The sequence below is a fragment of the Vespa crabro genome, chromosome 16 (assembly GCF_910589235.1).
Source record: "Vespa crabro chromosome 16, iyVesCrab1.2, whole genome shotgun sequence".
Classification (NCBI taxonomy): Eukaryota; Metazoa; Arthropoda; class Insecta; order Hymenoptera; family Vespidae; genus Vespa; species Vespa crabro.
Genome location: NC_060970.1, coordinates 4,606,674 through 4,619,849, shown reverse-complemented (window position 1 = coordinate 4,619,849; position 13,176 = coordinate 4,606,674). Strand labels below are relative to the sequence as shown.

The window sequence follows — 13,176 nt, the reverse complement described above, 5'->3', positions numbered from 1 at the left end:
AACTGTGAAAAGCAACTACCCCTGGATAATAATGCCGGAGGGTTGGTTATTTGAGACGACGAAAGGGTCTAGGGAAGAAGTATCAGCCAGAGACTTATTGGTACAGTAATTACTACTAATAGCCCCTCCCCCAACCACCTCCTCCTCCTCCTCCTCCTCCTCCCTACCCCAGAGTACTGTCTGCTTGATGGTAGAATAGGGTCTATAATACATTCTCTCTCTCGTCTTACTCGCTCCAACAATTTCCCACCCCATTTTCTTAGTTTTCTATGGCCCTGGAGAGAATTCCACGTCGGTAAACATCCGGATCATAAATTTTTCCAAGCTTTCGTGGAATTTCGCGCACTCCAACGGAGGAGAGATCTTTCTCGTCTACGACACTTCATCTCTCCAACTTGGACATTAAGAGGAAGAAAGATATAAACGTTTGTCGTATCGCAAGACTGATGATGGATCGAAGTAAAAAACAATAATACACGATTTCTTTTCTTTTCTTTTCTTTTTTTTTTCTTTTTTTTCTTTTTTCTCTTTTACTTTTATGTTTATCTTCGGTCAGATATATATTTTATACTTAAACAATTGTACAGTTTTCTCTGTCGAGAATTGAATTATTGTATGAAAATATCGAACGAAGAATATATTTCAATGTATTATTTTAATACTAAAAAAAAAAAAAAAAAAAAGAAAAAAAAAAAGAAAGAACAAACAAAGAAACAAAAACATGACAGAGAGAATTATGCAACGAAGATTAGAGCAAAAGAAGATAAAGAAGAAGAAAAAAAGAAACGAAACATTTCGATCATTAAACTTCATTAAACTACGCGCGTGATAAATGTAACTTCGAAATTCTCGTCCTCCCCTCGCCCTCTTGTTTTTCCTCAAAGAATCAAGGATTTGTCTGAGGGCGTTCATCTCCGACAAACATTTCCCATTAACACGTCCGAGAATCACCTGCGATAAGGATAAGCTTAGAGAAACGTTTAGAGTGTAAATGTAGATGCGTAGAGAACATCGAATGGGAACAAAGTGATTTATAACGTTAACGTTATCACGATCATTTTATTCATTCATTTAAGTAAATTATTCTTACAATGAAACAAAGAAATTTAAATAAATATATATACCATAAGATAAGGATTAAAATCGCCATAATAAACGTGAATTAATGAAAATAAAACTAATTATTCATCGTCAGCACCGTATTAGTAGATGATGATATCGAAAAATCGCTCGACTCGGTTATAGTTTTCGAGCAACGTCATCAACGTGCTTCAAGGAAGAGAAGTGCTTGAAGATGCAGGGCTAGCAGAAATTTGGATCCGACGGGAGAATCTTGACGATAATGCTTGACAACGGGAAGGGAGGAAACATCTAGACATAGCCGTAAAGTCGTAAGACGTTGGACGTGTAAGATGTGTTAGAGCGTGAAAGAGAGAACCGAGGGTAGAGAGAGGGAGAAAATGGGAAAAGAGAAGCAGGACATTGAACGGCTCCCGGATGATTTACGTTGGGTGGTCCTATCAACGCTCTTATTCCTTTAGCAGGTCTACTTGATATGCTCTCCCTCTTTCTCTCTCTCTCTATCTCTCTTTTGAAGGAAGTTTCTGGAGACGAGCGTTGGCGTTCCTACGAAATAGAAACATCTTGTTGGTAGGTACCCATAGCGCGGCGAGCATAAGCCAACACTCGAGATATATTTTATGATGCTACATTTCCCTGACGCTAGAGCCGGCTGTGTAGAAACAGCCACGAAGGAGTATCTCATACATCAGGGATGGTAGACTGTCTCCTCTTGGGGTTCTCCTAGCGAAGCCCCTACCCCAAAATGTCTCCTACTTCTAAATTCCTCCCTGTCTTACTCGCTCTACTCCCTCTTTCTCTCTTTCTCGCTCTCTCTCTCTCTCTCCCTCTCTCTCTCTCTCTCTACCCTTGTCCTACCTAACATCGGACCTGTGCTATTCATCCCAAACGCAACCCCTGTAAACTGGTGGCACCGACCTATACCAACTAACTCATTGTCGTCTCGACCATTCTCTCCCTCATCGACCCTTTCTTTTCATCCTCTTTTTCAATCCATCCTTTAAAAGCACATAGGAGGTATGTACCACGTATGTATTCCTTGAGAAGACTTTTTATAAGGAACAGTTTACGATGACGGTGTTAGATACTTTGTCAAATATCTAAAACGTTGCAGCTATAACATCGATATTAGCCACTCGATCTTGACACAGACCAAGGATCTTCACGAGTTTATCCGTGAAGCTACTGATATCATGGAACGTGTCCAAAGGAGGACACACACACACACACACACACATATATATATATATACTTATAACCAAGAGATTTAGGTACTCGTTAAATTCTAGTGAATAGTTGTGTACGATACAGAAAGAGAGAGAGAGAGATAGAAGAAGAGAGAAAGGGCCGATGAATTTTCAATTTTCAACCGATATTATTAAAGTTCAGAATAATTACGTGTGTGTGTCCTTACGAAAACTTTTTTAACCTGCCTTCGAAACTTTCTTAACCTTACTGCCACTCGAAACTTTCGTTCAAGACGACGTCCTGAATATTTAATCGGTCTTTATAAGTGAAAAGGTGCTCACGGTCTCGAAAAGTTATGGCGTTTGGAATGAAATCGTTTCTTATTAAAATTCTTCATAGTTTCTTCACCTCGGCTTTTTTTTTTTCTTTCCCTCTTCCTGCCTTATAGCAAAGAGACATCGAACGAAAAAACAAGAGAAAATATCCTTGGATCAAGTAACACGATTTATGAGAAGAACCTGGTCATCTAATGGACGTCGAGGTTTTCGATCGACATTATATTATTGTTAAATCAGCCAGATCGTAATATCCTTTTAATTATGTGCTTCGTATTTGCACCAAGTCTCGTTATTAATTTCTGGGTCTCCGTGTCGGGAGATTTGCTGTTACGACCTCGGAAGGTTGCATGTTTGGGATCCTGCAAACTCTCTCTTTGTCTCTGTCTCTCTCTCTCTCTCTCTCTCTCTCTCTCTCTCTCTCTCTCTCTCTCTCTGAACTCTATTTCCGTTGAAAGTGCTAGGACGAGAACGACAAGGTGTGGAGATAGAACGTGTTAGAGAGACAGACATAGGAAGAGAGAAAGAGAAAGGAGATAGAGAGAGAGAGAGAGAGAGAGAGAGACTTCCGCCAGGATGCGCCGTTGCACGCGCGATACGTCCGCCTAATGCCGCACACAGCTCATCTTCGAAACGTTATTGCTCGCTGTCGCTATGTTTCTCTCGTCGGTTCTGCAAAGGCGAGACCTGCCGTATGCAAATTATTTTGAGTGCTAAATTAAACTACCAAAACCGCGCCATGCCAGTAGAGGAGACGACGACGGGATGCCAACAACAAGCGTGATAAGTTTGCCTCCGAACAGGTTCTACGTAACCAGTGATTTTGAATTTCGAAGAAGGATCAACGACTAGTTTTCCTCGTGAGAATATTTCCTTTTGTTATATGTTTGAACATTTATATATATATATAATAAGTTGTTCATTTCCAATTAATGATCAGCATTATATTAATCGTCGTAAATCTAATACGTAGATATCTATCGGTATTATACATATTTCAATTCGTCGATAAATTAAACGACTTATTTTTCCCCGTTGAAAGTTGTAGAAACCGAACAAACGGATAAAACGATTTTTATCTTTCTTAACTCTAACGATATTTTCTCTTATTCCCTTCCCTCGTTATACAATCTTTACAGAGTGTACATTTTGCAAAGTCGTTTTCCCCAAGAGGAAGGCTACGTAAACCATATAGAAAAATAAGGAAAAGAGGAACAGAGAAAATAAAATGATAGGACTTGTGTGAATGTGTATGTATATGGAGGTGTGTGGGAAAGGGGGTGTATTCTGGTAAAAGAAAAATAAAAGCAAGAAAGAAAACGGGAAAAAGGGGGAAAGAGGGAACGCATGGAAAAAGCCTGTTAAAACTTGGTATACCCCAGCAGCTTGTTTGTCACACTTTGTACAGCCCGATTTCCTTCGTTTCCATGGCGTTATTTAGAAAACCGACGCCGAGCGTCGTTATCGTTTTACAGTAGCTAGCTCCAGGTGCGAACTGGTTACGACAATGTCTTTGTTGTCGTCGTCATACCGTTCGGAAGTGGAAACCTGCTCTATTATTTTTGCCGATGTAATTTTTCCTCGTTTTCCAGACAGTTTCGCCGTGCGTCTTCGTAGAAAATGCATCGTGCATTGCGGTCACCGTGTAAAATAAATAATCCGTCTTTCTGTCTATCTCTCTTTTTTGTCTCTCCTCCCACTCCGTCCCTCCTCCCCCCCCCTCTCTCTCTCTCTCTCTTTGTTCTTTCATTCACATCCTTTTTTTTCTCTTTCTTTCTTTTATTCTCTCTCTCTCTCTCTCTTTCTTTCTTTTTTTTTCCTTTTTACTACCTCGTTTCGCTTCGTTTACCCATGCAGTTCGTGCCGTTTCTTTCTCGATCGGTTTACCTCGGTTGCCTGCGTTTCTTTTATATTTCGGAAGGTACGGTTTTACGAGAAAAACTTTTGTACCACTGCGGTTCTAACCATTGCGAAGAACATTTTCTAATATTCCACGGTACATGAATGATGATTAACCTGTTAACTCTGTATATATATATATATATATATATATATATATATATATATATATATATTACTAAAAATGTCTATCTACAAAGAGTTGTATGTAGCATTAAAAATTATGATATTACGAAGTATATTCGAGTAAATAGGTACTACTTACGTATATGCGGCTGCCTGATTTCTATAGAATTGAATTATAATTGAATAACGAGTTCAGAACTAAATATTATTCGTAAATATGTCGAATAATACATTGAAGTTAAAAGATTTCTTCTCTATAGAATTAAGATTCTATAAAATTATTTATTCTATAACTATAACGTGATTTATCGAGAAAGTTCTCTCGATAAGAAATTCTCGATGGTGGTGTTTAACAAATTCTAAAGAACATAGTGAACTGATGAAGCTCAGTTCTCAGGCTATATCTTTCGGTATATGCAAACCCAGTTCTCTTTACAAGTTAGTAAACTACTGCCGAAGGTATTAGAACGCGTTACATGAAGACTTGAAGTCTCTGAAAGATGCGGAAACTTAGCGTCAGGTTGATCCCCATCTACGAACAATCTTCGTCGAAATTCCTTGACTGCCATGTTAATCAGACGCAAAGAAGTTTGATTGGCTTTGAAACAAGATCGATATACGTCTCTTCGATGTACGATATCGCTTTAGGCTGTTAGGATGACGTTAATACGTTCATTGATATATGAGATTCTCTCTTTCTCTCTTTCTCTCTCTCTCTCTCTCTCTCTCTCTAGAGATTCATATTGACAATACACTAATACAATATTTTATCCTTTTCATGTAGAAATGTCGTAGATACTTATATACGAAATGACAAACAACAAATAAATCAGATGCGATCAATTGGAATTAAAGAATTTTCGATCAGATATATTTTTCAAGAATTTAAAGTTTGAAAACGAACGAACATACATAAGAACTAAAAGAAATAACTAAGGAAAATAAATTAATAAATATTTTACGGATCATTGAAAAATTATTTTTCTAACCATTAAACATAAGCGTGTTGGTCTCTCTTTAGGATAATCTACTGGCATGATGCCCGACAAACTACTCTTGACGAATTGCTCTTGGTGATACAGCTGCGCCACCGGAAAGCTTCTCTTCCTCTTCACCCCAAACCCAAACCCAACCCCAATCCCTATCCCTATCCCTTCTTGTTGTGCCTGCCAAATTCTCTCGAATCGTCTGTCCGTAAGATAATTCGTCGTCGTGTTTGAACGAACATAGAACTCCTTTGTCATCGACGCGATCACAAAGTGGATGACAATGTTCTAAAGGCTGATAACTTTGTCTTTTCATTTGTCATATTCGGGGTATCGATTCGTTCGAATTGAATTATTGAAATTAAATATAACGGTGTGCTTGTTTTTTCTTTTTCTTTTTTTTTTTTTTTGAGAGAGAAAGAATCCAATAAAAAGAAAAAAAGAAAGAAATAAAACGGTCGGATGTAACTCTAATGATTAGCAATTTCTAATTACAGTAATGATGCTCGAGCAGAATACTCGATACCACCGACGTAAAAACAAAGGTAGCTAAAAATGTAGGGAACTTTTTTGGTTTTGAAGGAAGTTCATCAGGAAATAGCTGAGATTGGATCGATACTAAATATTTGCTTTTCGTTGGTTGAGGAAAATAAAAGAGAGAGAGAGAGAGAGGGAGAGAAAAAAAAAGGAAAGAAAAAAGAAAATTAACAACTTCTTTTTCTCCTTTCGCTTTATCTCTCGCTACTCAGATACTCAACTGAAAATTCACTTCATTCAAAGACAAATCTATATATATATATATATATATATATATTGGGAATGTAAATTTTGTATGTAATACTAATACCATACTCCCTTTGAATCGATGCAATCTTTGATCCGATGAATATTTCGTAGCACACTTTGAGTATATCTAAGTCTAATTTTATTGCATAAGTTAGAATCTTTGGAATAGTATTAGTTCTCTGATAGAAATTAAATTACCGTTGGGAAACTGAATATGATATGACGTATATTAGTCTTACGTATATTAGATAATTAGTGGTTCGAACAGATCTCAAAGAAAATCCTTAAAAAAAAAAAAAAAAAAAAAAAAAAGAAAAAATTGACAATTACATAGATATTAATACATTATATCTTTTTCTTTTTTTTTTTTCAAACGAGATTATTTATTGACTTTCTTCTATTTTGTTTCTCTTCTCTTTCGTTTCCTCTTTTGATATTTTTGACATACAACGTGAAATTTTCTATTCGAATAAAAATTGAATGATATTTGTAAAATAAAATTGACAATGCTCGAGGTTTCGATGAATGTGATGGAACGAAATATAAAATTTAATAGAGAATAGAAAGAACATTTATACTGATGCTGTATCTATCAAGAGAAATCGATTTGATTTATACAAGAAAAAAAAAAACAAGCTTTCTTGTTTCTTCTCGACGAACAATGTTATCGAAATATCAATTCTTATTTTCAATATCCTTAGAGAACGAGCCATAATCTATATTATTGTTTTTCTTTTGCGAACACTACGCAAAACATTTTAATATAATTTTCTTTTCCTTTCTATTTTCCTTTATCTTCAACACTTTTCATCTTTGTAATTCGATTCAATTTCAAAATAATTTTCAAACCTGTACGATAATCGACAAGGTTTCGAAAATCCATTGGGATCGATCTATCGAGAATCGTTTATCTCTCTCTCTTTCTCTCTCTCCTTCTCTCCCTCTGTCTCTCTCTCTCTCTCTCTCTCACTTTCTTTCTCTACTTACTTTATATATTCAAGAGTAACTCCTTACCTAAGTACATAAATGTGTAAAATAGATAAGAGAGAGAGAGAGAGAGAGAGAGAGAGAGAGAGAGAGAGAGAGTAACGTTAGCTTTAGTTTCATAGTAGACCAAAGGAAAGCGATTGCTTTTGGTAAAGCTACTTTTCAAGTAACGATAAGAGAAATTCGATACTTTCCGTCGATTTAATCGAACTTATGAAATCGGAAAGTACGAAGTAAACTCGGAAGTCACTTCTACGTGTTCGCCGTTCTCCTTGCCACTTTGATCGGTTAAATTCTTTACTTTAAGTACTATACCTTACAGTAAGTTTTACAGATGTCAATTCGAAACTATAAAACTCATTTTAGCTTGTACCACACACACACACACACACACGCACGCACACACATAGACGCGCGCGCGCGTATATATATCATCGAAATATGTCTCAACCTAAAATTCTCGAATCGATACAATAAAGTATCGATTTACGTTTTGTGATTTATCGAGATCCTAACGACCAACACACGAATGTTTTTACTTCGATATTTTCCAAATAAAAGTTATAAAGAGAGAGAGAGAGAGAGAGAGAGAGAGAACGAAACTACGTTTTATTTTAAAAGATATCGATGAACAGCTGTTAAAGAGAAAGAGATATAAACAAGTTCTCGACATTGTAGTCACTTTTTCTCGTCACTTTAGTGCAGCTGCTGTTGTTGTCACAAAAAAAAAAAATAAAAAAAAAAAAAATAAAAGGAAGAAAGAGAAATATAATATTAACCGTTTGCATCGTGTATAGAAAGATAGACAGAGAGTGAGAGAGAGAAAGAGAGAGCCTTGGCTCTGAAGCAATAAAAGTCAGATCGACGATTCGATGTGGAACAAACAAATGGTAAGAGATAATGGCCGGCAAAAGGGCCAGGTCCCGCGTCGTGAACGATAAGGCGAAACGACAGTGACGAATAGGCGTTCCCCGATTCTGCTGGGCTTCCACGGCCGCAATTCCACGAGCAATGTGCATTGGAAGCTGGAAAGAGAAAGAAGGGAGAAGAAAGAGAGAGAGAGAGAGAGAGAGAAAGGGAGAGAGACTACTATCATACGCTGTCCAGAGCAATTTCAATGGACGATCCATTATCTTAAGCGGCGTTGATCAATCGATGCGCTCTCGACTCTCGCATCTGGACAGATAGCTTTTCTTTGCCATCCCCCCATTTCTAGTCAATATGTGGTAGTAGCTGCCTACTATAGTTCTTTTCTTTTTTTTTTTAGGTCCCTTCTCTTCTTTCACCACTTTTTTATCGCAAGGCACATAACTTCTTTTCGTTTGTTCCGATTTAGACCACTTAGGATCCATTCCCTGGATTAATCTGGCCCTTAGAGATTTTTATCGTGGAAAAAAGAAGAGAAGAATTTTTGAGATATCTTTTGATATTATTTATTAAAAGATATTAGTTGTTTGAGATATTAACATATAAAAAAAATCTTATGATAGAAATACGTATATTGTATTAATAAAAGTTTTGATGTATAAAATGAAATGATGACAGCATATAAGATTGCAGATATCGATAAATCGTAGGAACTTTTATATATTCGATACGATTTGTATGATATCGACGTTAGAAATCGAAACTAGTGTTACATTATTTGCTTGTAGATACATACATCCATGCATACGTATGCGGTTAAATTCCTCGTTACGCGTACGACCTGATTACCATGAATAAACATAACAGCATCCCGTGCCCATTGGCTTTCATGTAACTACTATAATTCACATGGTGGTAACATAAATTAACTAGGCATAAAGTACCCAAATGCATCATAGTTCCTCTTCGATTCGATATAATCAGTTAATTATATTGTGACAGATTGGTCTGATTATTTTACGATGAAGAAAAATGAAAAAGGAAAAAAGTAAGAATAAAGAAAAATAAAAAAGAAAAATAAATAAATAAATAAATAAAAATAATCCGTATATATTATTATATTTTTCTAGGCTGTGGCAGTATAGCACCTAAGTCAACGTGGGGTAAACTTGCCACCATGGGTTATGCCAGTCTAGGTATACCCTTGACGATAGTCTACTTGTCAAATGCCGGAGGTCTGTTGTCCAGGTGCGCCAGGGGTGTTTTTACCCGAGCTCTTTGTTGCTGCCTTTGTTCGAACTGCGGCTATTGTTGTTACGACGAGAGACGAATGCAGGTGAGTACTTTGCGGATGTCTCTATGCGTCTACTCTCTTTCTTTCTTTCTTTCTTTCCTTCTGCCTTTCTTTCTTTCTCTCTTTTCCCTCCCCCTCCCTCCTCCCTTCCTCCCACTTTCTATCTCTCTCTCTCTCTCTCTCTCTCTCTCTCTCTCTCTACAACCTCTCTTCTCCGTCTCTTTTATACTGCATGCTTGTTAAATTCTTCAACGAACCACGTACGCGATAAATTGGTTTTGGTAGCATTTCTCGAGGTCCAACTCGAAATAGTCAAAATGAAAGAAGTAAATAACGTGACTCTCCCCCCCCCCCCTTCCCTCCGAAGAATATTTTTCTTGGAATTTTGTATTTTTATCTTTCTTTCCATCCCTCCTTAACCAATCCCACCCACCCATCCTTGCTCGCTCGACATCTCTTCGAATACGGGATAAGAGAAGAGGGACGAAGAGATTGGTCGGGGTGGGAGTGGGTTTAGGGGAGGGGATTGAATTTATCGACGAAAGCAATCGACCAGAGAACTTGAAATGGCCAAAAGAATGATGATGGGGGTTTAAGGGAGGGTAACTTACTTTGGAAAAACCATCGAAACGATCGGGTCGATTATTTCCTTCTACGATTCTGATTTGAAAATCGTTCTTGGTGACTTAAACGACGACAGGTGTTCGATATCGCTTTAGAAAATTCTTTACGGCTTCGTAACGTTTCCTGTTCCTTTACCTCAAACCTCTATTGCCCCCACACGCGATCCCAATCCTACGTCAAAGTTTCCTTGTTGTTTATTTCGGAAATTCGCCTAGGAGAAAGAGAGACGTATGCGAAGAAAGAGGCAACAGGAAGAATTGGCGCAGCAACAGCAACAGCAACAACTGCAGTTACAGGAACCATTTTACGTGCGTGCTAATTCGTCGACGTTTACGAGCACAGTTGAAATCAAAGCTAGCCCGAAGGACGAGGTATCCAGTCTTGGATCTGGTGACAGACCGAATGTGACCATATTGGCACCCATTAGCATTTGTCTTGGTGCTATGCTCTGCTATATCGTTGCAGGGGCATTTACTCTTCACAAATTGGATGGTTGGACCTTCGTAGGTGAGCTAAAAATATCTCATTTTTTTTATATATATGACAATTCTATTCAATTGATATTAAAAATGCGCGCATCAAACAGAATTGAAAAATATTCAAGTCGAAATATTAACGCACTATTTATTTTTATCAGATTGATAAGAAATTATTAATTTGACATATTAATTTATGACATGTTAATTCATGTATTAATTTCCGCTAATTTTTTTTTCAACATACAATTGAATATGTTTCAGACGCAAGTTATTTCTGCTTCATGAGCTTAAGCACCATTGGATTCGGAGACATGGTGCCGGGTTCCTATCCTCATAATAATCCATCCTCATCGCGAAACGCAACGATTTGGTTTTGCTCTTGTTATATAATGTCGGGCATGGCATTGACGGCAATGTGCTTCAATATTTTACATGACGAGATCGTTCATCGATTTTGTCATCAAAATGAAAAACAAGAACCAGTTAAGGCAAGCTCGAGCGTTGACGAGCTATCAACCGATCCCTTTGCTCTGACTTCGTGACAATTTCCGTCCGGTAATCTGTGCCATAGAAATGGTACAGAGGAGACGAATGTATGCGCCACGGAAACACCAACTAACATATTCGCCCATGAGAACGAGATCAATATTCTGAAGGATTCCTTTAATCAGGTTGATGTCACTAGAGACTGCAAACCGATCCTGAAGTTGGAGGATCACGTGCCACCGATCGCAGCAGTTTACATGCTACCGAAGGTAGACGAGGAGACAGAGGAGAACACTGAAATGTAAAAATGTCTCCTAGATGTCCCTTCGAATGTGTCCCCAAAGCGAAATTCCACGATGGAACTTTCGAGTTTCCGAACTTTTGGGATGGATAGTTAACTATCTCTCTCTGTCTCTCTCTCTCTCACTCTCTCACTCTCTCTCTCTCTCTCTCTTTCTCTCTTTCTCTGTCTCTATATCTCTATCTCTATCTCGTTTTCTCTAATTCACTCCCTATCTGTCTCATTTCTCGACAAGGAAACAACATCATAAATGTGTGTGTGTGTGTGTGTGTTTGCGTGTGTCTGCTGTGTATGAAAGAGAAAGAGTAGAGAAAGAGAAAGAGAGAGAAAGAGATGGATAGAGAAGAGATAGAGGTAGATTTGCTTTGTTACATCGATTGTAGTTTCCCTTGGAAGATATATTTAGGATTTTTCAAGGAACCCAATAATACTACGAAGCTCGAGATTCCTTTGATTCGATCATTCGTTGTAAATGGATTCTATAAAACTGCTGACTATGTACGTTTTAATAGAAATACGTCCCTGATTCGAAGTTAAGAATGGTGATGGGTGTCGACAAATTTCTCTCTTCATTGAGAATAAAGATACATTGTATTATATGTATGCCTCTGTATAGACGAGCGAATTGAGATAATATATATATATGTGTGTGTGTGTGTGTGTGTATGTGTGTATTAAATGATCAAACATGGATTTGACTTACTTTCTCGTGCGAATAACGAACCATCCGCCAATTATTATAACTCTCGATTTCGATTGATTCACATGAATACGATATTATGTTCACGATACAATTCGAACGAAGAGTCTTAATTAATTTTATTAATATGACTTTATATCGGATCTATTTGTCAAAGATGGAAAACGTAATTTCTCAAAATCTATTTGGCTATCGTGTTAATTAACGCTATACTTTTGGTTTATTTATATCATATTATAATATATATATTCTCTTCGTATATCGATATAAAAAATACATTTGAAATATCATTGAAATAGTATCTAATAATCTACTGGTTATTATTTATAGAATTAATATGTAAAAAATGTTTCTTCGTATGAAATTGTTTCAATTTAATTACCAATAATAGTCGGCTGATATTCATGTGTTTTAAGACACGATATATCATTTCGAAGGAGAAATTCGTTTGTAATAAATAGGACAAACTTTTTTAACAATACGATTTTATAATTATTTTGTATCATAATTAATTAGATTTCGATGGATCGCGTTATTCCGTCTTAAGATGTATTATCTCGATACGTGCACGAGTATGGATATAATAAAAGAAAAAAAGAAACGTTTCTACACGCCTATTTAGATAGGACATTGATAAGAATTTTTATATTTCTTAGATAATATATTATAAAGCCAATCGAGCAAGTTATAAACATGGAAAAGTTCTTGTCTGTGAACGAACACGATTGATTTTTGCGTTCAATTCCAAGCAGAACGACAAGAACAAAAGACAATGAAGAAGAAAGAAAGACAAACAGACACGAACAAATAAATAAATAAATAAATAAATAAACAAAGAAGAAGTGAAAAACCGTCAAACAAATTATAAGAAACATACAATTATTCATTTAACACTATATGCCAATTTCTGTGTTCATTAATCGATTTACTTTTTTCTCTCTGCGATTAACTTTTAATACTTTTATATTAAATATTTTTAATAATAAACATGACTTAAGAGAGAGAGAGAGAGAGAGAGAGAGAGAGAGAGAGAGAGAG

At 36.7% G+C, this 13,176-nt stretch overlaps 1 protein-coding gene across 6 annotated transcripts in view; it reads left to right on the top strand.

The window, feature by feature from the left end:
* Positions 1–13,176, top strand: part of LOC124429867 (TWiK family of potassium channels protein 7-like) — a 175,110-nt gene extending 161,934 nt beyond the window's left edge. For 5 of the 6 annotated variants that reach the window (XM_046975650.1, XM_046975647.1, XM_046975649.1 and 2 more), the window contains 3 exons: positions 9,385–9,590; positions 10,388–10,679; positions 10,913–13,176. In XM_046975650.1, the coding sequence (XP_046831606.1) occupies positions 9,385–9,590; positions 10,388–10,679; positions 10,913–11,193 (779 nt within the window). In that variant the 3' untranslated portion in view covers positions 11,194–13,176. The remainder of the gene's footprint in view (positions 1–9,384; positions 9,591–10,387; positions 10,680–10,912) is intronic. The other variant, XM_046975652.1, reaches the window with a different exon arrangement.